At 34.0% G+C, this 25,793-nt stretch overlaps 1 protein-coding gene across 4 annotated transcripts in view; it reads right to left on the reverse strand.

Moving 5' to 3' along the window:
* FSTL5 (follistatin like 5) overlaps nucleotides 1-25,793 on the reverse strand; it is a 788,412-nt gene that overhangs the window by 65,569 nt on the left and 697,050 nt on the right. For all 4 annotated transcript variants that reach the window (XM_021101310.2, XM_021101308.2, XM_021101309.2 and 1 more), the window contains one exon: nucleotides 9,307-9,456. In XM_021101310.2, the coding sequence (XP_020956969.1) occupies nucleotides 9,307-9,456 (150 nt within the window). The remainder of the gene's footprint in view (nucleotides 1-9,306; nucleotides 9,457-25,793) is intronic.

Raw genomic sequence — 25,793 nt, forward strand, 5'->3', positions numbered from 1 at the left:
TAATTATTTTTAAATTATTCTTTTAATTATTTTAATTATTAAAATAAATGAGATTATTTTTAATTATTCTTTTAATTTTTAATTATTAAAATAAATTAAATTATTTTAATTATTTCTTCTATTTAGTATAATTTTTATTTTGTATTGGAAGATAGTTGATTTACAATGTTATGTTAGTTTCAGGTAATAACAAAGTGATTCAGTTATACACACACACATATATATATACATATATATGTATATATATATATCCGTTCCTTTTCTTATTATTTTCCCATATAGGTTACTACAGAATACAGAGTTGCTTGTGCTATATATGTGATTATTTTACATATAGTGGTATATATACATATATATATATATATATATATATATATATATATATAAAAATCCCAAATTCCTAATTGATCCCTCCCCCTGTGTTTCCCCTTTGGTAACCGTAAGTTTGTTTGAAAAGTCTGTGAGTCTGTTTCTGTATTGTAAAAAGTTCATTTGTGCCATTTTTTAGATTCCACATATAAGTGATATCATATGATGTTTGACTTTCTCTGAGTTGCTTCACGTAGTATGATAATCTCTAGGTCCATCCATGTAGCTGCAAATGGCATTATTTCACACTTTTTATGGCTATTATTCCATTGTATGTATGTACCATATCTTCTTTATCCAGTCCTCTATCAATATACATTTAGGTTGCTTCCATGTCTTGGCTATTGTAAATAGTGCTTCTATAAACACTGAGGTGCATGTATCTTTTTGATTTATAGTTTTCTCTGGATATATGTCCAGGAGTGGGATTGCTAGTTCATATGGTAATCTATTTTTATTTTTTTGAGAAAACTCCATACTGTTCTCCATAGTGGTTATACTAATTCACATTCCTGCTAATAGTGTAGGAGGATTTCCTTTCCTCTACACCCTTCGAAGTGTTAATTGTCATGATGGTCATTCTGACTGGGATGAGGTGATAACATCGTGGTTTTGATTTGTGCTTCTCTAATGATGCTGAATATATTTTCATGTGTTTTTTTTTTCCAATATCTTTGTTTTCTTTGCAGAAACATGTATTTAGATCTTCTGATCATTTTTGATTGGGCTGTTTGTTTTTTGATATTAAGTTGCATGAGATGTCTATTTTGGAGATTATTCACTTGTTGGTTATTTCACTGGCAAATGTTTTCTCCCACTCTGTGGGTTGTCTTTTCACTTTTTTTATGATTTCTTTTGCTGTGCAAAATCTTTTAAGTTTAATTAGGCCCCATTTGTTTATTTTTGTTTCTATTTTCATTACTCTTGGAGGTAGATCCAAAAACATATTGCTGTGATTTATGTTTTCCTCTAAGGGTTTAATAGTATCTAATCTTACATTTATGTCCTTAATCCAGTTTGAGTTTATTTCTAAGTATGGTATTAGAGAGTATTCTAATTTCATTTTTTTACATGTAGCTGTCCAGTTTTCCCAGCACCACTTACTGAAGAAACTGTCTTTTCTCCATTGTGTATTCTTGCCTCCTTTGTCATAGATTAGCTGACTAGGTGCACGGGTTTATTTCTGGGTTTTATATCGTGTACCATTGATCTATATTTCTGTTTTGCACCAGTACCATACTATTTTGATGGCTGTAGCTTTGTAGAATAATCTGAAGTCAGGGAGCCTGATCCCACCAGCTCCATTTTTCATTTTCAGTATTGCTTTGGGTTTTGGGGGTCTTTTGAGTTTCCATACAAATTTAAAAAATAAATTCTTCTAGTTCTGTGAAAAATGCCATTGGTAATTTGATAAGGACTGCATTGAATCTGTAGATTGCCCTAGGTAAGTATAGCCATTTTGAGAGTATCTTTTCTTCTAATCCAAGAACATGATACATCTTTCCACATGTTTGTGTTACTTTTGATTCCTTTCATCAATGTCTTATACATTTCAGAGTACAGGTTTTTGCCTTCTTGGGTAGCTTTATTCCTAAGTATCTTATTCTTTTTTGTGATGATAAATGGGATTGTTTCCTTAATTTCTCTTTTTGATATTTTGTTGTTAGTGTATAGGAATATAAGAGATTTCTGTGTACTCATTTTATATCCTGCAACTTTACCAAATTCATTGATGTGCTCTAGTAGTTTTCTTGTAGCATCTCTAGGATTTTCTATTTATAGTATCATTTCATCTGCAAAGAGTGACAGTTTTACTTATTCTTTTCCAATTTAGATTCCTTTTTATTTTCTTCTCTGTTTGCTGTGGCGAGGATTTCCAAAACTACATTGAATAAAAGTTGTGAGAGTGGACATCCTTGTCTTATTCCTGATATTATAATAAATGCTTTCAGCTTTTCACCATTAAGAATGATATTAGCTGTGGGTTTGTCATATATGGCCTTTGTTATGTTGGGGTAGGTTTCCTCTATGACCACTTCCTGGAGATGTTTTATCAGAAATTGCTGATTTTGTCAAAAGCTTTTTATGCATCTTGAGATGATCATATGGTTTATATTCTTCAATTTGTTAATGTGGAATATCATACTCATTGATTGACAGATATTGAAAAATCCTTGCATTGCTAGGATAAATCCCACTTGACCATGATGTACAATCCTTTTAATGTACTGTTGGATTTGGTTTGAAAGTATTTTGTTGATTTTTGTGTCTATGGTTTATCAGTAATATTGGTCTGTATTTTTCTTTTTTTATGGTGTATTTGTCTGGTTTTGGTATCAGGGTGATGGTGTCCTCAAAGAATGAGTTTGGGAGTTTTCATTCCTCTGCAATTTTTTCAGAGTTTCAGAAGGTATGTGTTAACTCTTCTCTAAATGTTTGATACAATTTGCCTGTGAAGCCATCTGGTCCTGGATTTTTGTTTCTTTAAAAACGTTTTTGTTTGTTTGTTTGTTAATGTTTTGGTTTATTTAAAAACTTCCTGCTTCTAAATCACAAATTTCTAGGGCAAGATGCATCAAGAGAAGGTTAAGATTTGTTTTTGATAGTAGGCAATCAGAGAATATGCAGAGACTATGCACAGAATGGGGAGGAGAAAAATAGATCAACCACCAAGTCAGCAAAAATATACATTTTATTTGTTTATTGTTATAATAAAATGGAAATTTTATTTGTTTATTGTTGTAATAAAATGGATAATTGTTTGCAGTGTTATGTTAGTTTCAGATATATAGCAGAATATATATATAGCAGATAGTATATATATCAGTTTATTTTTCAGGTTCTTTTCCCTTATAGGTTATTATAAAATATTGAGTATTATTTCCTGTGCCATACAGTAGGTCCTTCTTGGTTATTTATTTTATAAATTACTAGATATCATCAAATTGCTTCCTAAAATGTTACTTTATATTACTTTAAAGTTTGGAAGAACTTTCACCTCTAACCCATCTGGGACAGAATTTTCTGTTTTAGTACTCTTAAGTCAGTTAATTTAATTAGTCATAAAAATATTCCTTTTTTATTCCATCTTGGGTTACATGTTAACTTATCCTTTCTCTTTAATTTGTTCTTTCCCACTACTCTTCCAAAGTTTACATCCATGACTTTTATCTTAATACTTTCTTAGGCCCTTTTACTCGTTGCAAGGACTGTGGTTATTTTTATATTCGTTTATCAATTCTAATAGTGTTAATCATGAATTTTGTCCTTGGTCTTTGCCAAAATTCTCAGTTACCTTTTAACTAATATTTTTTTAATAAATTGATTTTGACCTTTTATATATTTATTTCATTGTGTTTATCTACATATCTGTCTACTTTCCTTCTTTCATTTAGACTCCTGTGATTTTTGTCAGCTAAACTCTAACATTTTCTAGTTAAATGTTTTATTTTTCAATCTGTTATTTTTTTTCATTAAGGTAGCAAAATTTCCTCAAAACACAGCCTAACTTGGATTCAACATATTTAATCATGATTATCAATATAACTTGATACTTGTATTTTAAATTGGCTTTGTGGTTGTTGATTGTTAACATTTTGTCAGAGTATCTGTGTGAAATAATTTCATTAATATTTCTTGGGGATTAATTTATAGACTAGCATGTGTTCTATTCTCACTAAATGTTTCATTTAGTGAATGCTATGGTCTGAATGTTTGTGTCCCCACTCCCATCCTCCACACCACCCCCAGAATTCATTTGTTGTAATCCTAACCTTCAAAGATGATGGTATCAGAAACTAGCATTTGGGAGGTGATTCGTTTATGAGGATGAAGCCCTCACAAATAGGATTAGTGCTTTTATAAAAAGGACCTTGAGAGATCCACGGCCCTTCCCCAAGTTAAAGACACAGTGAGGAGTTCCCACTGTGCTCAGTGATTAACAAATCCGACTAGGAACCATGAAGTCCCTGGCCTTGCTCAGTGGGTTAAGGATCCAGCATTGCTGTGGCTCTGGTGTAGGCTAGCAGCTACAGCTCCAATTTGATCCCTAGCCTGGGAACCTCCATATGGCTGGGAGCGGCCCAAGAAATGGTAAAAAGACAAAAAAATAAAAATAAAATAAAAATAAAGACACAGTGAGATGGCACAGAGTACAAAATAGGAAGGTTTTCACCAGACCTTAATAAGCCACCACTTTGATCTTAGACTTTTCATATTCAGAACTGTGAGGAGTAAATACCTATTCTTTATAAGCTGTACAGTGTGTTGTATTTAATTATAGCAGCCTGAATAGTATATGAAATGATAGTAAAAATGTTGAGACTTTGAAATATTTAGCAATAATACATATTGAATCACTAGGGGATGCAAAAATTAACCCACATATCTGTTAGCTCACATATAGTAATAATATTCAATTTCACATGTTAATTTTGTCTGTTGATTTATCAAGAATCAAAAGTGTCGAATATTTCTCACCTTGACTGTACATCAAATATTTTTCTAGTAGTATGGCAATAATCACTTAAAATAATTGTAATCCATCATATATTTTTATTCTTTTTTTAAAATAAAGTCAACTTTTTAAAATCATTATCCAGTAACTTGCTTTAACCTAACACTTTGTGACTTAAACCCCTTTAAAAAAAATCTGATGTTAATATAATATCTGCATCAGCTTTTTGTTTTGTTGTTGATATGTGCCTACATTATCTGGGATTGCTCTTAAATTTCAAATTTTATTTTTTCTTATTTTAGGGATGTATCTCTTATAATCTGCATAAAGCTAGACTTTCATTATTTGATCCAACACTTTTTATTTTCAGTAAGTTGCTTTACTTCATTCTCAGATATTGTAATTATAAACATTTGGTTTTATTCTATCATTTTTTAAAAGTTTTTTTTCTATTAGTACTTGTTATTTCTCTTTATTTCATCTTTTCCCATTGTATTTATATGTAAGTTGTTCATTTACTTTTATTTTTTCATAGACAAAAACAATATTCAAGACCTAGCCCCTTGATATATTAATAAATACACTTAAGACATGCAAAGGTATACAGTAATTATTCCCATTCTTAAATAATACAAGAAGTCTTAATATGTTTGAAATAATATTGACCTTTTCCCTGTTTACATATTACTGTACAATATTTACATATTTTTTCTAGTTTTGTCCTGTGTTTTCACTGTTAAAATTTCAACCTTAAATTCAAGGAATATCATTATTATTGATAGTTAATATTTAATAGACAATATCTACCAATTTATTTGCTATCAATACATAAATTTTACTGCTTAGTTAATTTTCCTCATTCCTGAAGCAAACAGGTTTCAGTTTTTTTCTAACATATTTTGTTGATAAAGTCTTTTTTTTATCTGATACAATAAAGAAATTATATGCTTTTTCCACTGAACATAGAGAATATATTTTATTTCCACTTAGTGGTTTAATAATAATTTCCACTTTCTTTGGACATCCATTACTGGTATGGAGAAAATTGTTGCTGTTCTCACAGTAAATAATCTCCCATTTTAATATAATTTTTTTGGCTTTATGTTTGGTTGTGTCATGTCAATATATTTAGGTACTGATTTTTTTTTTCCATTTGAGTTTCATGGTCCTTTCTAAAACTGAGTTTATGGTATTTTATAAATTATATAATAAAGAATAATGCACAGTATATGTATGTATTATTCTTCATATATGTATTATTCTTTATAATATTATAGAAAATTCTCATTCATTTTGACTGAATTTTCAACTTTTCCCTTTTCTTTCTATTATCTCCTTCTGGGGTTTATCCTTTCTATTAGTGTAGAAACAAAGTCTGATATTTTAAATACATTGGGTTTTTATTAGTAGTAGTAGCTTTTCTTGCTTTTCTTTTTTTTTTTTCTTTTTTCCTTTCCTTTTGCTTTTTTAAGGCTGCCCTGTGGATGTTCCCTGGTTAGGGGTCAAATTGGAGCTACAGCTGCCAGGCTATATATAACAGCTGAAGCAACATGAGATCTGAGCCATCTCTGTGACTTATACCGCAGCTCACAGAAATGTCAGATCCTTAACCCACTGAGTGATGCCAGGGATCAAACCTGCGTCTTCCTGGATATTAGTTGGGCTTATTACCACTGAACCACAACAGGAACTTCTTAGTGGTAGTTTTCTGATGAAGTTACCACCATCACTGAATTTCTGAATACTGAACAATTGCTTCCTATCAGTTTCTGGTCACAAGATTTTCATGAGATGAATACATAATCCCCTTTCATGCATGTTTCTGTTCAGACACTCTTTATTTAATATATATTGTTCAATAATTAACATACAACCAAACAACACTATGACTCATGTCTAAATGAAGCTACCATTAGGCACACCACAGCCTTCCTGCACAACCATTTCAACAGGACAGTCCGGTCGAGGGTCATTTTAAACAGCAAAATTGACAGTGCAAACATGGTACTAAATAGACCATGAAAAGAACACTCGTTCACAGCATGAAAGCTGAGCCAAGATGGTGGAGTGTCCTCTCATTCAACCTGAGCTGGGAACATGTATGTCAGGTGACACAATTTTCACCACTCTGCACAAGTCCCTGAATGCTGCAAAAGCACCCTGAGTATTGGTTTAGCATTCTTAATAAATTTAAGAGAGTAGGCAAATTTTAAGTACAGAATCAACAAAAGATGAGAATCAGCTATAATTAACTTCTCTATAGCAATAAAAGAAACACTAGCTTCATGAAAACAAAATAATCTCTCTCTAGACAGAGGTAGTGAATACTGTATATTTCCATCTGTGTAATATTCAAAATCAAGTAATACTGATTAATGTTGACAGAAATCCACATAACGATTATTTTTCGGGTAGGTAATGACTAAGAGGAATAAAGCATAATTATTATTATTTTAATAAAAGATAATAAGGAAAACCTAGTTGGACTGAGGCCCAATTTTCTAACATAACATGTTGGATTCTTGTCTGCAAAATATTAATAATCATGATTATATTACTACTATTTTAATATTTTAGCCTTGTATAATGTTTCTTACATCTTCCTGGTATTTCAGTCATTACGGCACTTTGAACCTTAATATCATTTATGTGATTTTTACCATTGTGTGAATATTTCATTATTGATATTTTCTATTAATTTAAAATTTTATGTCATTGATGAAAGTTATATGAATAAGAAATGTTGTTAACTTTTATCAATTTCATCTATCTAGTATATAATATGCATTATCAGTATAGGTTTCTGGTTTAAACACTGAATTTAAAGACCAGCCTGATTATTCTTGAAAGAACTTCTAATTTTAACCTGCTAGCTAAAGAATCTTGATAACCCCAAACTGAATGCCTATTATTTGCTGACCAATGTTGCACCTGAAATCAAAGTAAAATTAACCTGGTCAAAAATACAGCAGTCTCACAGATGGATACATGAGAGGTGAGATATATAGAAAAATATGTTCTTAAGTATTTACTGGGACATTAGGCTGGGTACACATGAGAACTGTGTAACCCTAGAGGCCTTAGAGTTTTCTAGTAGACAATTATCCATCATTCTACTCATGACTGTAAGAGTCATTCATATTAAAAACTGAGCCACTAGACTAAATATCTACAGTAACTGTGAACCCTGGAAATCTTTCTAATACCAATGCTTTTCACTCTATTGCTGTGATATTGATCACATCTCAGAAAGGGAAATTAATAAAAGCATACTTTTTATATAAAATATATAGGTAGATGGATAGATGATTGGATAAATTCATGTGAAGTTGTTACAGACTAAGAATGAGAAGCCCTAATTTTGAACTTCTTAGTACTTTTTGTGTTTTAGTCAGGAATCAGTATTAGAGGGAGTAACATCTACTTAAATTTCAAACCAGTATTGATGCAAAAACCCCCACCCCTATTAAATATAAGAAATGGTTAGATTCCCATGTCTGTCATAAATTTTGATAGAAAACCAGTATATAGTACTTCTATATCCCAGGATGTGCTATAAATGCTTTATAAATATTAACTGTTAATATATATATAATATACATATAAAATATATTAACCTAACTTCATGATATGTATATATATACATTAATATAACTTTATGAGATATGTACCGTTATTACTCCCATTTAACAGATTATACATATCTAATTTTTTTTTAAGTTTTATTTCCTCTGAGCTGAGAAGCCATAGATCCTAACAGTCAAAAATCCAGACACTGAAATGAGACTACCTATGTGCAAACCCTGAATTTCCCTGTGCTTGCTGTGCAACTGAGTTCTAGTAGATTTCCCAAGTTGGACAGTTTTGGAAATATCAGGGCATGAAATAGTTGGTGGCTCAAATCAGAATGGTTTTCCTTAACCACAACCATGGCAACATGAAGCCATGGTGATGGCAAGGCTTAGTAAAAAAAAAAAAACTGTTTTCTTTGTCATTGAGCTATGAACATATTACTTGTTTCACAATTATAGTAAAACCTACTATGTTACTATTATCCAGTAAATCTACAACTGCCTCAGCCTTTGTTAAGAACTGAATGAGAAAAAAAAAAATAATACCATTTCTGCAATGCTAACTAAGAATACCTTAACTGGTCTTGAACTGGGGCTCTCCTTGCTCAAGCCAAAATAAGCAAATTTGAGGAAGATTTTTGTGTAACTGATCATGCTAGGATTCTGATGTCTTCATGGAATCTAACTATTGAAAGCAAAAGCTATTCAAATTACTTCTTTAATTATTTAGACTAAAGGAGCAGGATGAGAGGAGAGTTCGCAGAAAATGCATGTATTTTCCAGTTATCTCAGTAATGAAATACTTGATTGATGACGATTAAATGGCCATTCACAAGTTACCTGGTCAAGACTATTATGTTAAAGTAAATGTTCTTTAAAATCACTTTCAAAAGGAAGAGCTGTTCATACCTGAACAACTTTTTGAGACTGCACATCAACAACAAGGACTCTGTCTAAAGTTGGCTGTGCTGCATAAATGAACTTGTCTTTGACATTGACAGCTGAGGCCCACACACACCTCTGTACTTCATCTCCTTCAGTTTTTGGACAGACTTCATCCTGTAATTTGGAAAATAGAAAAATAAATACCTTAAATCATAACATGGATGTGGCCATATTATAAGAAACATTGATGTTGGATGCTTTTCCACTTTTAATATCAAAAGTTTTATATATATGTATTTATCTATATATGTGTGTATATATATATATATGCTAAATATATAGATGTGTATTTCTGTTATATATGTAATGTATATATTTTTATGTCCAATATATAAATAAATAAAGAGTTAAGTCAAATAAAATAGTATATAGTGCATATGTAAGTAAGCACTTTAAGTGTGTATAGAAATCCTCATGAATAACTCTTTAAATATGTTTTATCAAGCCTTTAATTGCTTATTTCTAGTAAGAAATAGTCCTTTAATTTGTCATTATCTGCTTCTTAACTAAGCAACTGCAGAAATTCATAATAAGGCCAATGTTTCCTCCCAAATCTCCCAATCTCAAAATCTTTACCAAACATAGACACCTCATTATATTTAGAACTTCTCAGTCCTCAGGAGCTGGTATAGTCTTTTCAGGAGCTACCAAACTTACTGCACAAAACTAAAAGCATCATCTAATTTGTAGGGAATCAGAAGTTGAGAAAAAGTTAATATGGTAGTTATTCACAATGGAAATTTTATTTTTGATTTGGTATCAATATCAAATTTTACAAAATCCTTTCGTCTGACCAAGTTTTCCATTCTGTTCCATTACCCTAGAACTGTCTTCTGGTTGAACATTAAATAGTTTTTGCCAGGTGACCACAAATGAGGCAAAAATATCTTCTTTGGAGCCCTCCTTTGAACATTCAGTAGGTAAATACTTAAACCTTTCTGATCTGTGTGGGCAGACACACTGCAAGCAGAAGAAATGTCATTTAGTTTGTTATTTTGATTTCTGGTCTTTCTTTTATTCATTGGTCTATTGTTTTTAAAATTCGCTCAAATTTTTATAGTTAGAAAACCACTAAGAAGAGAGATTTCTTGAACTCTACATGAAATAAACAATTTATATAACAACATAATGATAAACACTGATTCCAGTGTGTCTCTTGTTTTATGATTGCAGTCTGATCGCTGATTACCATGTCTAATTTACTGCTTTGTATACGCCAGTTAGTAACTCTTAAGCTAAATTAGAATACTCTTTCTTCTCTAATTCAAACAAAAACATTTACTTTCCAGCAGAGAGTCCATCCGCCATTTGTATTTAATAATCATGAAACAAAATCAACCACCTAAGTATTTCTTTTAATTAAAAGATAATACTGACAGCAGATAAATGCAAATGAATACCACAATAACTCTTCTCAGGCAGCACAATCATAGTAGGTGTCGTTTACCTTGCTTGTATAAAATTTGGAAAATAATGGAAAAACCTGCACTTTGGAAAAGTGAGAAGCTCAGTATGTGGTCTGCTGTTTTTACTCTCCAAACTTTAGATCGAATTCCAGAGGACCTGGAGTGTTGACTCATTGTTAAGATCCAGTTCAGAATTTACTAGGTCCACCAAAACACCAGGAATATATAAGAGCAGTGTTTTGTTTCCTTTCTTTCTTTTTCTTTCTTTCTCTCCTTTTTTTTTTCTTTCTTTCTTTTTCTTCCTTCCTTTATTTTTTTTTCAAAACTCATTTCTTTTTTTTCCCCTTAAGCCACCCTCAAGGCATAGGGAAGTCCCTGGGCCAGGGATTGAACCCATGCTGCAGCAGTGACCCGAGCCACTGCAGTGACAATGCCAGATACTTAACCTGCTGAAGGACCAGACAACTCCAACAACAGTGTTTTCTGAACAGCACAGTTGTTCCAGGATTCCAGGACATAAGCAAAAATCTGAAAACTAAACCTCTGATGTGTATTTCTGTAACTTCTGGAGGGTTGGAATTGACTCCATTTCATGAAGTGCACCATGACCATTCTGAGATGACCACCAGTGGTTCATCCTGAGTGGTGTCCAGAGTACCCTTCAGCAGGCAGCACAACTCTGTTCTCAGCACATGCCCAGAACAGAGCACAGCACTGTCCTTTCATTCATCAGTGAACTGAAACATTATTTTCTACTCCAAAGATTTTTCTTCAGGGTTATATTGAACACCTTTGACAAGAAACTATTTTGTGAGAATCCAACACTTGATAAAATATGTACTTGAGAGGAGTGAAAAGGTGGGAAAAAGCAGGACCTAGGGTTGATGAAAGGATCTGAATACGGGAAAATTGTTTATGAATTCTTCACTGCTGAGTAAAATTGACCAACAAAACCTATCAAAATAGCAGAAACCATGAGTGATCTGATTCATAACTGACAGCCAAACAACAGCTGAACCAGGAGCAATTTCCACTCCTTTGTTTGCTACAAAACTATTCAACAGTAAAATTAACTGCTCTGCCAGGAATTATTTCCTATTTGTGTGCTGTCCCTATAAGAAGTCCCTGTCCAGACTCACAATAATTTTTACAAAGCCATTAAAAGTTTCCTGACAGTCATCCTGAATTTTCTTTGCTTTGCTTTATGCTATTAGTTCTGCTTATTGTCTATTAGGTCCCATTCTCTAATAGCAATCTTCTTTTTCCAGATTACATAGAATAATGTTTATTTATGTGGATGGGAATAGTAGGGAAATAGTTTTCACATTCATGGGGCATTCAGTGGGATAAAAGAGAAGATAGAAAATATCAGAGATGCAAAGTAAGATTAAGATCATACACACTAATGAGGAATATTTTCAGAAATTATATCAAAGAGTATAATTTAATCTTTTTATTGAAATGTATACTACAATTTAGAATTAAAGGATTACTAAGACTTTAGAACCAATGAGGAGGAGTCAATAATAAAAAGACAATTCTAGTTTATAATTAGAATTTATCTATTTCCCTTTTGTCACTTAATATTTCACTGTATTTTCTATGTATACATTATCCTTGTAAAAATTTTACAGGAGAGAGTACAAGATACATCATAGTGATGTTGGAAATTTTGATTTAGCAATTGATGATTCCTGATTTGATAAACTGAAGTTATAGTTCAAACAGACAAGTATATATATATGCTTCTTCTATAGGACTTGGTTGTGTTCATTTATTGAATTGAATTCCTCTTAAAAATACTTTGCCCTAATATCCCCAGATTCCCTAATTTCCTCCCTCCTCTTCTTATTTTTAATTTAATTATACTGGAGTATAATTGACTTACAATATTTTGTTGGTTTCAGATATACAGCAAATTGCATGCCATACTTATGACTATATTACATTCTTTTCTTCCATATAGGTTATTACAAGCTGCTGCGTAGATTTTCCCATGCTATACAGCAGGTTCTCATTGATCATCTATTTTATACAGTAGTGTGTATGCTACTCCCACCTTCCCAATTCTTCTCTCCCCGACAGTGGTTTCACCTATGATAACCATAAGATTAGTTTTGAAATCTGTGAGTCTGTTTGTTTATAAATAAGTGCTTTTGTATCATTTTTATCAGATTCCATATATGTGATATCATATGATATCCGACTTTCTCTGTCTGACTTACTTCACTTAGTACGATTATCTCCTGTTCCATCCATGTTGGCATTATTTTCATTATTTCATTATGAAATGGCATTATTTCATTATCTGATGGCATTATTTCACTATTTGATGGCTGAGTAGTATTCCACTGCATCTATGTACCACATCTTCTTAGTCCATTCATCTGTTGATGGCCATTTAGGTTGCTCCCATGTCTTGGCTATTCTAACTAGTGCTACAAAGAACATATGCATGCATGTATATTTTTGATTTATTGTTTTCTCTGGATAGATGTCCAGGAATGGGATTTCTGGATCACATTGTAGTTCTTTAGATTCTTAACCCACTGCATCACAGCAGGAACTCTGATGTCCCCTTCTTCATAGCCCGCCCCCTTGAGTCATCCATGGTGAAGCTGAATGTGTTTACCACAAGCAACTCCATTTCCCTTGCAGCCACCTTGACAAGTTTCTGTCATCATTCCTTCCTCTCATCCACCTATCCAATCCAAGTTTGTCCACAACCTTCTACCTTTGGCATTCACAAAGTATCTGCCTAAATTTTTTTATTTATTCTTTATCACATCTGTAGTTGTATAATGATCACTACAATCCAATTTCACAGGATTTCCATCCAACAGCACAAGCACATCCCTCCCACCCCTAAACTGTCTCCTCTGGAGACCATAAGTTTTTCAATGTCTGTGAGTCAGAATCTGCTCTGCAAACAAGTTCAGTCTGTCCTTTTTTCAGATTCCACATGTTAGTGACAGCATTTGATGTTGCCGTCTCATTGTATGGCTGACTTCACTTAGCATGATAATTTCTAGGTCCATCCATGTTGCTAAAAATGCTGGTATTTTGTTTCTTTTAATGGCTGAGTAATATTCCATTGTGTAAAATAATACCACATCTTCTGGATCCACTCCTCTGTCAATGGACAATTAGGTTGTTTCCATGTCTTGGCTTTTGAAAAGAGTGCTGCAATGAACATTGGAGTACATGTGTCTTTGCAAGTCATGGTTTTCTCTGTATAGATGCCCAGGAGTGGGATTGCTGGATCAAATGGTAGTTCTATGTTTAGTTTCCTGAGGACTCTCCATCCTGTTTTCCACAGTAGTTGCACCAATTTACAGTCCCACCAACAGTGTACTAGGGTTCTTTTTTCTCCACACCCTCTCCAGCACTTATTGTTTGTAGACTTTTTGATGATAGCCATTTTGGCTGGTGTAAGGTAGTACCTCATAGTGGCTTTGATTTGCATCTCTCTAATAATGAGGGATGTTGAACATCTTTTCATGTGTTTCTCGGCCATCTGTATGTCCTCTTTGGAGAACTGTCTGTTTAGATCTTCTGGCCATTTTTTGATGGGGTTGATTTTTTGTTTTTGTTATGGATCTGCAGAAGTCGTTGATAAATTTTGGAGATTAATCCCTTGTCAGTCAATTCACTTGCAAAGATTTTCTCCCCTTCTGTGGGTTGTCTTTTTGTGTTGTTTGGGGTTTCCTTTGCTGTGCAGAAACTTTGAAGTTTGATTAGGTTGCATTTGTTTATTTTTGTTTTTACTGTCATGACTCTAAGAGGTGGATCTGAGATGTTGCTGTTGTTTATATCAGAGAGTGTTTGGCTTGTGTTTTCCCCGAAGAGTTTGATAGTGTCTGGTCTTATATCTAGGTCTTTAATCCATTTGGAGTTTATTTTTGTGTATGGTGTTAGGGAGTGTTCTAATTTCATTATTTTACACATGGCTGTCCAGTTTTCCCAGCACCACTTATTGAACAAGCTGTCCTTTCTCTATTGTATATCCTTGCCTCCTTTGTCATAGATGAGTTGGCTGAAGGTGCGTGGGTTGAATTCTGGGCTTTCTATCCTGTTCCACTGATCTCTGTCTTTGTGTCAGTCCATATGGTTTTGATGATTGTTGCTTTGTAGTATAGTTTGAATTCCAGGAGCCTGATTCCTCCAGCTCCATTTTTCTTTTTCAGGATGTCTTTGGCTATTCTGGGTCTTTTGTGCTTCCAAACAAACTTTAAAATATTTTGTTTGAGTTCTGTGAAAAATGTCCTTGGGAATTTGATAGGGATTGCATTGAATCTGTAGATTGCCTTAGGTAGTATAGTCATTTTGACAATATTAACTCTTCCAATCCACAAGCATGGTATTTCTTTCCATCTGTTTGTTTCCTCTTTGATTTCTTTCATCAGTGGCTTATAGTTTTCAGAGTACAGGTCTTTTGTCTCTTTAGGTAGGTTTACTCCTAGGTATTTTACTCTTTTGGATGCGATGGTAAATGGGATTGCTTCCCTAATTTCTCTTTCTGATCTTTCATTGTTGATGTATAGAAATGCCGTCGATTTCTGTGTATTAATTTTGTATCCTGAGACTTTGCCAAATTCATGGATGAGCTCTAAGCATTTTCTGGTAGTCTTTAGGATTCTCTAGGTATAGTATCATGTCCTCTGCAAATAGCGATAGTTTTACTTCTTCCTTTCCAATTTGGATTCCTTTTATCTCTTTTTCTTCTCTGATTGCTATGGCTAGGACTTCCAGAACTATGTTGAAGAGTAGTGGTGAGAGCAGACATCCTTGTCTTGTTCCTGATCTTAGCGGGAATTCTTTCAGCTTTTCACCATTGAGAATGATGTCCGCTGTGGGTTTGTCATATATGGCCTTTATGATATTGAGGTAGGTTCCTATTACGCCCACTTTCTGAGGGATTTTTATCAGAAATGGGTATTGGATTTTGTCAAAGGCTTTTTCCACGTCTATTGAGAGGATCATATGGTTTTTATTCTTCAGTTTGATAACGTGGTTTATCACACTGATGGATTTGCAGATATTGAAGAACTTGCATCCCTGGGATAATCCCACTTGCTCATGATGTACAATCCTTTTAATGTATTGTTGGATGCAGTTTGTTAGTATTTTGTTGAGGATTTTTGCATCTATGTTCATCAGTGAAATTGGCCTATAGTTTTCTTTTTTTGAGGTATCTTTGTCTGGTTTTGGTGTCAGGTTGATGGTGGCCTCATGAAATGAGTTTTGGAGAATTCCTTCCTCTGCAATTTGTTGAAGTAGTTTCAGAATGAGAGGTGTTAGCTCTTCTACAACTGTTTTGAAGAATTCTCCTGTGAAGCCATCTGGTCCTGGACTTTTGTTTGTTTGAAGTTTTTTAATCACAGTTTCAATTTCAGTTCTTGTGATTTGTCCATTCATCTTTTCTATTTCATCTTGGTTTAGTCTTGGAAGATTGTACTTTTCTAAGAATTTGCCTGTTTCTTCTAGGTCTTCCATTTTATTGTCATAGAGTTGCATGTAGTAGTCTCTTATGATGTTTTGTATTTCTGTGATGTCTGTTGTTCCTTCTTCTTTTTCATTTCTAATTGTATTGATTTGAGTCCTCTCTCTTTTTTCCTTTAAAAGTCTGGCTAAGGGTTTATCAATTTTGTTGATCTTTTCAAAGAACCACCTTTTTGTTTCATTGATCTTTTATATGGTTTTCTTCATTTCTATTTCATTGATTTCTGCTCTGATCTTTATGATTTCTTTCCTTCTATTAACTTTAGGTCTTGTCCCTTCTTCTCTCTCAAGCTGCTTTGGATGTAAACTTAGCTTGTTTATTTGAGCTTTTTCTTGTTTCTTGAGGTGGGCTTGTATTGCTATAAACTTTCCTCTTAGAACAGCTTTTGCTGCATCCCATAGGTTTTGGAGCGTCTTTGTTGTCATTTGCTGCTCGGTATTTTTTAATTTCCTCTTTGATTTTTTCAGTGATCCATTGTTGTTTAGTAGCTTGTTGTTTAGTCTCCACATGGTTGTGTTTTTTACAGTTTTTGTCTTGTTTATTTCCAGTAGTATAGCATTTTGGTTAGAAAAGATGCTTGATATGATTTCAAATTTCTTAAAGTTACCGAGGTTGGATTTGTAGCCCAGGATATATCAACCTTAGAGAATGTTCCATGTGCACTTGAGAAGAATGTGTATTCTGTTGCTTTTTGATGGACTGACCTATAAATATCTATTGTGTCCATCTGGTTTAATGCATCATTCAGGGCCTATGTTTCCTTATTAACTTTCTGTTTGGTTGATCTGTCCATTGCTGTAAGTGGGGTGTTAAAGTCCCCCACTATTACTGTGTTATTGTCGATTTCTCCTTTTAAGGTTAGCAGTTGCCTTATACATTGTGGTGAAGCTAGGTTGAGTGTGTAGATATTTAAAATTGTTATATCTCCCTCTTGGATTGATCCTTTGATCATTATGTAATCACCTTCTTTGTCCCTTAAAATATTTTTCATTTTAAAGTCTAATTTGTCTGATATGAGTATTGCTACTCCAGCTTACTTTTGATCCCCTTTTGCATGGAATATTTTGTTCCATCCTGTCACTTTCATTTGTATGTTTCCCTAGAAGTGAAGTGGGTCTCTTGAAGGCAGCATATATATGGGTCTTGTTTTTGTATCCATTCCGCCAGCCTGTGTCTTTTGGTTGGGGCGTTTAGTACATTAACATTTAAGGTAATTATTGATATGTATGTTCTTATTGCCATTTTATCAATTGATTTGGATTTGTTTTTGTTGCTATTTTTTTCCCTTCTTTTATTGTTCTCTCCTTTTCTGGTTTGATGACTATCTTTAATGTTGTATTTGAGTTGATTTTTCTTTGTTTGTGTATCAGTTGTAGATTTTTGTTTTGCAGTTCTTCTGAAGTTTTGCTATTAGAGTCTAAATGTATATGAGATTGTTTTAAGTTGTTGTTCTCTTAATTGCAAGTTTACCTCCAGTGTTCTGCATCTGTACCCTCCTCTTCTCATTATTTCTGATTTTGGTGGCATAATTGTGCATGGATGATTTCGTATGTTTACTGTATGTTTACTGGTGAGCCTTGTCATTTGTGGAATTTTTGTTTCCTGTTGCTGTCTTTTCTTTTCTGCCTGGAGAAGTCCCTTTAGTATTTGTTGTAAGGCTGGTTTAGTGTTGCTGAATACTCTCAGCTTTTGCTTGTCTGTGAAGGTTTTGATTTCTCCTTCCAATATGAATGAGAGCCTTGCTGGGTAAAGTAATCTTGGTTGGAGGTTTTTTCCTTTCATCATGTTAAGTATATCATGTCACTTCCTTCTGGACTGCAGAGTTTCTGCTGAAAAATCTGCCAGTAACCTTGTTGGGGCTCCCTTGTATGTTATTTGTTTCTTTTTCCTAGCTGCTTTCAAGATTTTCTCTTTGTCTTTCATTTTGGTCAGTATGATTAATATGTGTTTCGGGGTCTTCCTCCATAGGTTTATTTTGTGTAGTACTCGTTGTGCTTCCTGGATTTGAGTGAGTGGTTCCTTTCCCATGTTAGGCAATTTTTCAGATACTATCTCTTGGAATATTTTTTCTGTCCCCTTCTCTCTCTCTTCTCCTTCTGGCACCCCTATAATATGGATGTTGGTACTTTTAACATTGTCCCAGAGTTCTCTGAGACTCTCTTCATTTGTTTTCAATCTTTTTTCTCTTTTCTGTTCTGCATCCGTAATTTCTACTAATCTGTCTTCCACCTCACTTATTCATTCTTCTGCCTCCTGTACTCTACTGTTAGCTGCTTCTAGTGAATTTTTTATTTCAGTTATTGTATTTTACATTTCTTCTTGTTTAAATTTCATATCTTGTATCTCTTTGGTCAGTGTTTCCTGTAAGTTATCCATCTTTGCCTCCAGTTTATTTCCAACATCTTGCATCATCTTCAGCATCAACAGTCTAAGTCTTTTTCCTGAAGGCTGAGAACCTCCTTATTGCTGAGCTGATTTTCTGTTTTTTTTTTTTTTTCCTCCCTCATCTGAGTTATAGTTGTCCATTTTTTCATTTTTATAGGTTTTTGGTGTGGTCACTTTTTAGAGATAATAGAGTTGTAGCCTCTCTTACTTCTGGTGGCTGCCCCCTTTGTGGCTGAAGTTGGTATGGGGGCTTGCTGTAGGCTTCCTGATGGGTGGGGCTTATGCCTGTCCCCTGGTAGGTGAAGCTGATTCTAATCCATCTGGTGGATGGGGCTTTGTCTCTAGATGGGAGTAGAGGTGGCTGTGTGCCTAAGGGGTCTTAAGCCAGCCTGTTTACTGAGAGGCTGGGCTGTGATCTCACCTGCATTGTAGTTTGCCCTGGGGCTTCTCAGCTTTGACGGGTGGGACCAGATTTTCCCAAAATGGCCACCTCCAGAGAAAGGCAAGGCTGCTGAATATTTCTGAGAGCTTTGTTTCCAATGACCTTCCCTCATAACAAGCCACATTCACCCCTGTTTTCCCAGGATGTCCTCCAAGAACTGAGGTCAGGTTTGACCCAGATTCCTATGGAGTCTGCTTTGCCCTGGGACCCAGTGCACGTGAAAGTCCATGTGTGCCTTTTAAGAATGGGATCTCCATTACCCCCAGTCCCACGGAGCTCCTGCACACAAGCCCCACTGGCTTTCAATGCCAGACGCTCCAGGGGCTCTTTCTCCCTGTGCCAGATCCCCACACATGAGAGTTTGATGTGGGGCTCAGAACTCTCACTCCTGTAGGTGAGTCTCTGTGAACAAGTTATTTTCCAGTCTGTGGGGCTTCCCACCCGGGAGGTATGGTGTTGTTTATATCGTGTAATTGACCCTCCTACCACTTCATGTGTCCTCCTCTTTGTCTTTTGGAGTAGGATTTTTTTTTTTTATGGTTCCCAGTCCATTTGGTTGAAGATTGCTCAGCCTTTAGTTGGAATTTTGTTGTTTTTAGGAGAGAAGTTGAGCTCCAGTCCTTCTACCACACCATCTTGGAAATTATCAAAACTTGCCTCAAGAATCTGCCTATTCTTAATGTATAACTTTACTTTCATCTCCAGGTATGCTGGAACATGCACAGGCTCTTAAAATTTAAGATGTAAACAGTAAAACAACATTAATTTGATTCATCTGCTTTCCCTTCCAATCATCGACTTAATTCTCTTTAGACTTTGAATAAGTTGTCTAGAACTTTAATTCCATTTCCTGACCTTTCATTCAAAATTTTCATACTTCAAACTGGCTCTTCCAAAAGATACATCTTGAAAAGTCACTGATGGCCCCGGAATTTCCAAGCATTACTCTTCAGTTCTTATTGAGAAGCATTTATTGAGCACTATGTGAATGATATCATGTGAAGTTATGTTTGGGAATAAAAACAAATAAGAGTGAATGCCTGCTTTCAAGTTGCTTACAGCTTCTACCATTTTTGGCTGTTTCAGATACTTGATTCTTCCCAGAATGTTCTTTCATGCTTGTAAGGCAAGAATTAGCAAACAAAGACCCCAGGCTTAATTTATCCCACTCCCTATTTTGATATGAAACCCAAGAACTAAGAATTTTTTTTGCATTTTTTATTTGTTGGAAAAAAGTCTAAAGGGGAAACTATTATGTGACATGTAAACCTTATAGGCGATTCAAGTTTAGATAAATAATGTTTTTTTTGGAATACAACTATACCTATTCATTTAAATATTGTCTATTTCAATATTATGAAAGCAAGCCACTCACTTAAAAAAAATGAGCAGAGGACATGAACAGGCAATTTTCCAAAGAAGACATGCAGATGACCAATAGTCACATGAAAAGATGCTGAACATCACTAATCATCAGGGAATGTAAATTAAAACCACTATGAGGCATCACATAACATTTGCCAGAATGGTTAGCATCAAAAAGACAACAAATAACAACTGTGGACAAGTATGTAGAAAAAATGGAAACCTCATACAAAATTGATGGAATTGTAAATTGATGCAGCCAATATGGAAAACAGTATAAACCTTGCTCAAGAATTTAAAAATAGAACTATCATACAATCCAGGAATTCCATTCTGAGTATTTTTCAGAAGAGAACAAAAATATGTTAATGCAAAAGGATATAAGGACCCCTGTGTTTACTATAGCATTATTTATATTAGCCAAGATATGAAAGCCCTTCAACAAAAGAATGGATAAAGAAGAGGAAATTTATATATACCGTGGAATATTACTCAGCCATAAAGATGATGGAAACCTTGCCATTTGTGACAATGTGGATGGACTTAGAAAATATTATGCTAGGTAAAATAAGTAAGGCAGGTAAAGATGAATTCTATATGATTTCACTTATATGGGAAATCTAAAAAAACAAATGAACAAACATAACAAAACAGAAACAAAGTCATAGATAGAGAACAAATAGGTGGTTGTCTGAGGAGGGTAGTGGGGGAATGAGTGAAATAGTTGAGGGAGATTAAGAGGTACAAACTTCCAGTTACAAAATAAATGAGTCACAGAGATGAAATGTCTAGTGTGGAGGGCATTGTCAATAAAAATGTGGTATCTTTGTATGGGGACTGATGGTAACTACGTTTATTGTAGTGATCATTTTATAGTACACAGAAATATCACATCACTATTTTGTGCACCAGGACTTAACATAGTGTTGTAGGTCAATTGTACTTCAAAAATAGATAAACAAACTCACAGAAAAGAGATCAAAACAGCTGATTTTTATCAGAAACTCTACAAGCCAGAGGAAGTGGTAAGATATATTTGAGGTGATGAAGAGGAGGAAACTAGAACCAAGAATACTCTACCCAGCAAAGCTCTCATTCAGATTGGACAGAGATATCAAAATCTTTACAGACAAGCAAAAGTTAAGAGAATCCAGCACCTCCAAACCAGCTCTACATCAGTTAAACGAATTTCTCTAAGCAGAAAAGGAAAAACCACAAATAGAAACAAGAATATTACAAAGGAAGAAACTCACTGGTAAAGGCAAAGAAAATATAAAGTAGGAAATCACCCGCTCATAAATACGATATCAAAACCAGTAAGCATAAGAAGAGAAGAGGACAAATGTATCCAAGACATGCAGAAATTCATAGCTGGGGATCAAACCTACACCACAGTAGCAACTTGAGTTATACAGTCACAACCCTGAATCCTTAACCTGCTATACCACAAGGGAACTCCCCAAGCCATTCTGTAAAATAACAGAAAGGCTTTGGGGTGTTAAAATAAGAAAGAATAAAATTGACATTGATAATTATATATAAAAGTAGAGAGAATTTAAGTATGGTTGACATGTAAAACATCTTGTTACATAACTTAAAAGCAGACAATAATCTTTAGAATGCCAGGCCTAAGAGCATAGGTAACAAAAATGCTGGAAAAGCAGACTTATTAAACACTAATAGGCTAGAGTTCCATAAAATATAAAAAAGAGTAAATATCTGAAATTGTGCATGATTTGGATGAAAAATGCATCATGTCACTTCCATAGCTATGAATGAAAATAAACTGGAAATCATATCATGAGGAAGGCAGAAATAAGTATGCTATAAATCAGGTGCCAGAAGATGTACATACCTATCCTGCATAGTTAATTAAGCCACATTGTGGTTTACCCAGGGATGGTATATAGAAGTTCTTAGATTCATGCTGGACCCCTGGGAATGAAGGTTGAGTCAAAGAGGAGAGACAGGGCTTGATGTTTGATAAATATGTAAAAGTAGCATTAAATTTGAAAATTCCTAGACGTATTGTTGAACTGCTTCTCGCATTAATGGGGTCACTAACTACAAAAAAGAATTGGTTTTGGTAGTTCTCATTGTTTAACTTTTCTACTTCTCTACCAGTCCATTTCCTAAGACCAGCAGGTGAGTTAACTCCCTTGGAGGTAATTGAGAATGGGGATAAAAGAGGGCTTTTGCAGAAAGAAAATAAAATTAAATCTAACTCAAAATGGTAAGCCTAATTTTGAGTACTGTCCAACAAATGGCACGTTCTCCAGGTAGTGTGACCTCATCAAAATTTCATAAAAAACTAAGATCTTCCACAGAGGCTAAAGAGTATATAACACATTTTATTAATCAAATTCTTTTTAATCTACATTTGGCAGCTGTATTTCCAATACCTCTATGATTCATCCCTAATTACTATGTGTCTTACTAATATTCTTGTCTGAATTTTCATAGCATTTATATTTGGTACCACATAATTTGGCCTTTAATCATGTATTAACATTTTCACCTAAAATGTTAGCCTTTACTATTCCTATATCTCTACATTTTCCAAACATACTAGTGAAGGTACAATATTTCTTCAGTAAATCCATGTTTAAATGTCACTTACAGGAAAAAAAAAAAGGAATAAGGAAGTGTGTATTTTTCAAACCTGACCTTAAACACTGTGCCACGCTATCCAGAATCGCTTAGAAATCACATTCTAGAGGAGTCTTCAAAATATGGTCTGTGGATGGCTGCCAGTGAGCATATTACTTGTTACCAAGCTGAGATAGTACAGAAATCTAAAATAACCCATTAGAATCTTTTCTAACAATTTGACATTGCCATGATCAGCAGATCCATCTCCTTGAATAGGGTTTAGAGCAGCCTGGGTGCGTCAAAATTGCCCAGAGGGTTTGTGGGGTAGAAAGTAACTACTGGTTAAAAAGAATAAAAGGAAAAAAAAAAAAAGAAAAGAAATAAACTGAGCAAAAACCAAACTGATTCTTCCCCTCCAATAGTTTAAGAAGCACTGATTTTGAGCTTTCGTTCCTTTTCTAGCTCTCTCTCTCTTTGAAATAGTTGTGTTTTTTTAATCCCAACTGTTATAATCTGAGTCTATTGAGATACATAGAAAAGTGAATAATGAAACACTGGGCAAAATAGTGTTCACTTTATCAAATGCAGTAGAATGTAAATAATTATCCTCGAAGAGGATTTTTTCAGTTTATTTTGCATCAAGGAAGTGAGACAAGGGTTGTCTATAATGGACTGGAATATTTAGGTTGGGATTCCCAGGATAATTTTTATAATCACATGGAAATATATATGTACTCAAGATTGAGCTATTTGTGAATACACTAAATATAATGTAATCTTTTAATCTCACTTTGCAATATAGAAAACCCTAGATCTTACAATAGTGTATTAAGCAATTTAATATCAATGACTATTTCTCTTTTTGGATCATTGTTTTTTAAAGGCAATGAAGTTAAAGTACTTTCATCAATTTTTAATCAAATCACTGTTATCACAAAATGGTACAACTGTTTTTTTTCCTACAATTAGATATGCTCAATTTATTTAATTCTAGTTGCCATTTCATTGATGAAAATGTCATAAACAATCTAGTTCATATTAGTCAACGCACAGGTAGTCAGGGCAATTTAGAGTCTGATTTGCCTTAATTTGGCCTATCTTAGAAAACTGTCAAAATAATTTTGATTCTAACATATCAAAGGTATAAAAACCATATTATATTAATTTTCATCATTTCTTTTAACATAAGGAGGGTACATTTATGTCTTCCAGTGCTATAAAAAAAATGGAACAGATAACATAACACTGTCTTAAAATCAGGACTGGTTCTCTCTAGAAACAGTGTATTAGAAGGGATTAAAAAGAAGAGTTTGAGGTCAAACATACTTAAATGTAATCCAGTGTTATACTCACATTAGCTGTGTAAATACTCTTTTAAGCTCTGTTTACCTCACTGGTATAATAATATTACCTATCAAATAGTTACTATTAAAGTTAAATTAAATCATATTTGAAAAAGGTCAGATGATCAATGAATGTTACCTGTTGTTTTCTTTTCTTTTCTTTCTTTTTTTTTTTTTTTTTTTTTTTTTTTTTTTTTTTTTGGTCTTTTTAGGGCTGCACCTGTGGCATGTGGAGGTTCCCAGGCTAGGGGTGGAATAGAGCTGTCGACGCTGGCCTTCACCACAGCCACACAATGCCAGAACTGAGCCTCATTTGCAACCTACACCATAGCTGACAGCAATGCCATATTCTTAACCCACTGAGCGAGGCCAGGGATTGAACCTGCATCCTCATGGATACTAGTCAGATTCATATCTACTGTACACTGACAGGAACTCCTCTCTGCTATTTTCATATAGAAAATTCTCCCTAGGCTACATTTCATGAAAACCATAAGTCTACACATTGTTCACACAATTTTTTTTTTTCAATTTCTCAGAATGCTCTGCAGAATTCAGTGTGGATATTTAGTAATTTCAGAGAGTTATTTTAGATATAGAATGATGATCAGGAGAATTTTCTTTTCCCTTTATCATTTGGCAGTTCTGTGATGTTGAGCTAATTATTGTCTTTTCTCATTTCTTTATATGGAGATTGAAAGGAAGAAATTAGTAATTATACATTTTTTTAAAAAAAGAAAACAATTCAGAGATATGAATTACTTCTATTCTGCTTAAACAGAAAATGCTTTACCGGTTTATAGAAATATTGTATTAGATCCATCCACATTGTTGCAAATGGCAGAATTTCATTCTTTTTTATGTTTTTATGACTGGTATTTTTGTGTGAGGGTGTGTATATATATATACACACATACTGGGTTTCTTCCATGTCTTGACTATTGTAAATAATGCTACAGTTAACCTAGGGATGCATGTATCTTTTCAAATTTGTGTTTTTGTGTTCTTTGGTTATATACTCAGCAGTGGGATTGCTGGATCATATGAGAGTTCTATTTTTAGTTTTTTGAGGACCTCCATACTGATTTCCACAGTGGCTGCAGCAATTTGTATTCCCACCAACAGTGTTCGAGGTTCTCTTTTTTCTATTTCTTTGTCAACATTTATGTGTAGATTTTTTGATGATAGGTGTGTGAGGTGATTAGCTGATTTAAAAATAAATACATCTGTAGATTGTTAAATTTCAAATGTCTACAGAACATAAGAGAAAACTCTAGACATTTTGTAAATGCAAGACAAAGGATCTGTGTCTTAGTTATCCCGGTTCTTGTAAATTAGCCAGAATCCTGACTGGGTGAGTGGGAGCTGGTCCAGGTATCAGTGGGAACTGAGAATCCCAGGGGCAGGGACTTAAC

This window comes from Sus scrofa, chromosome 8, assembly GCF_054392235.1.
Source record: "Sus scrofa isolate SSC_HxYL_T2T_F1_AM1 chromosome 8, Sscrofa_HxYL_maternal_Yorkshire_Landrace_v2.0, whole genome shotgun sequence".
Lineage (NCBI taxonomy): Eukaryota > Metazoa > Chordata > Mammalia > Artiodactyla > Suidae > Sus > Sus scrofa.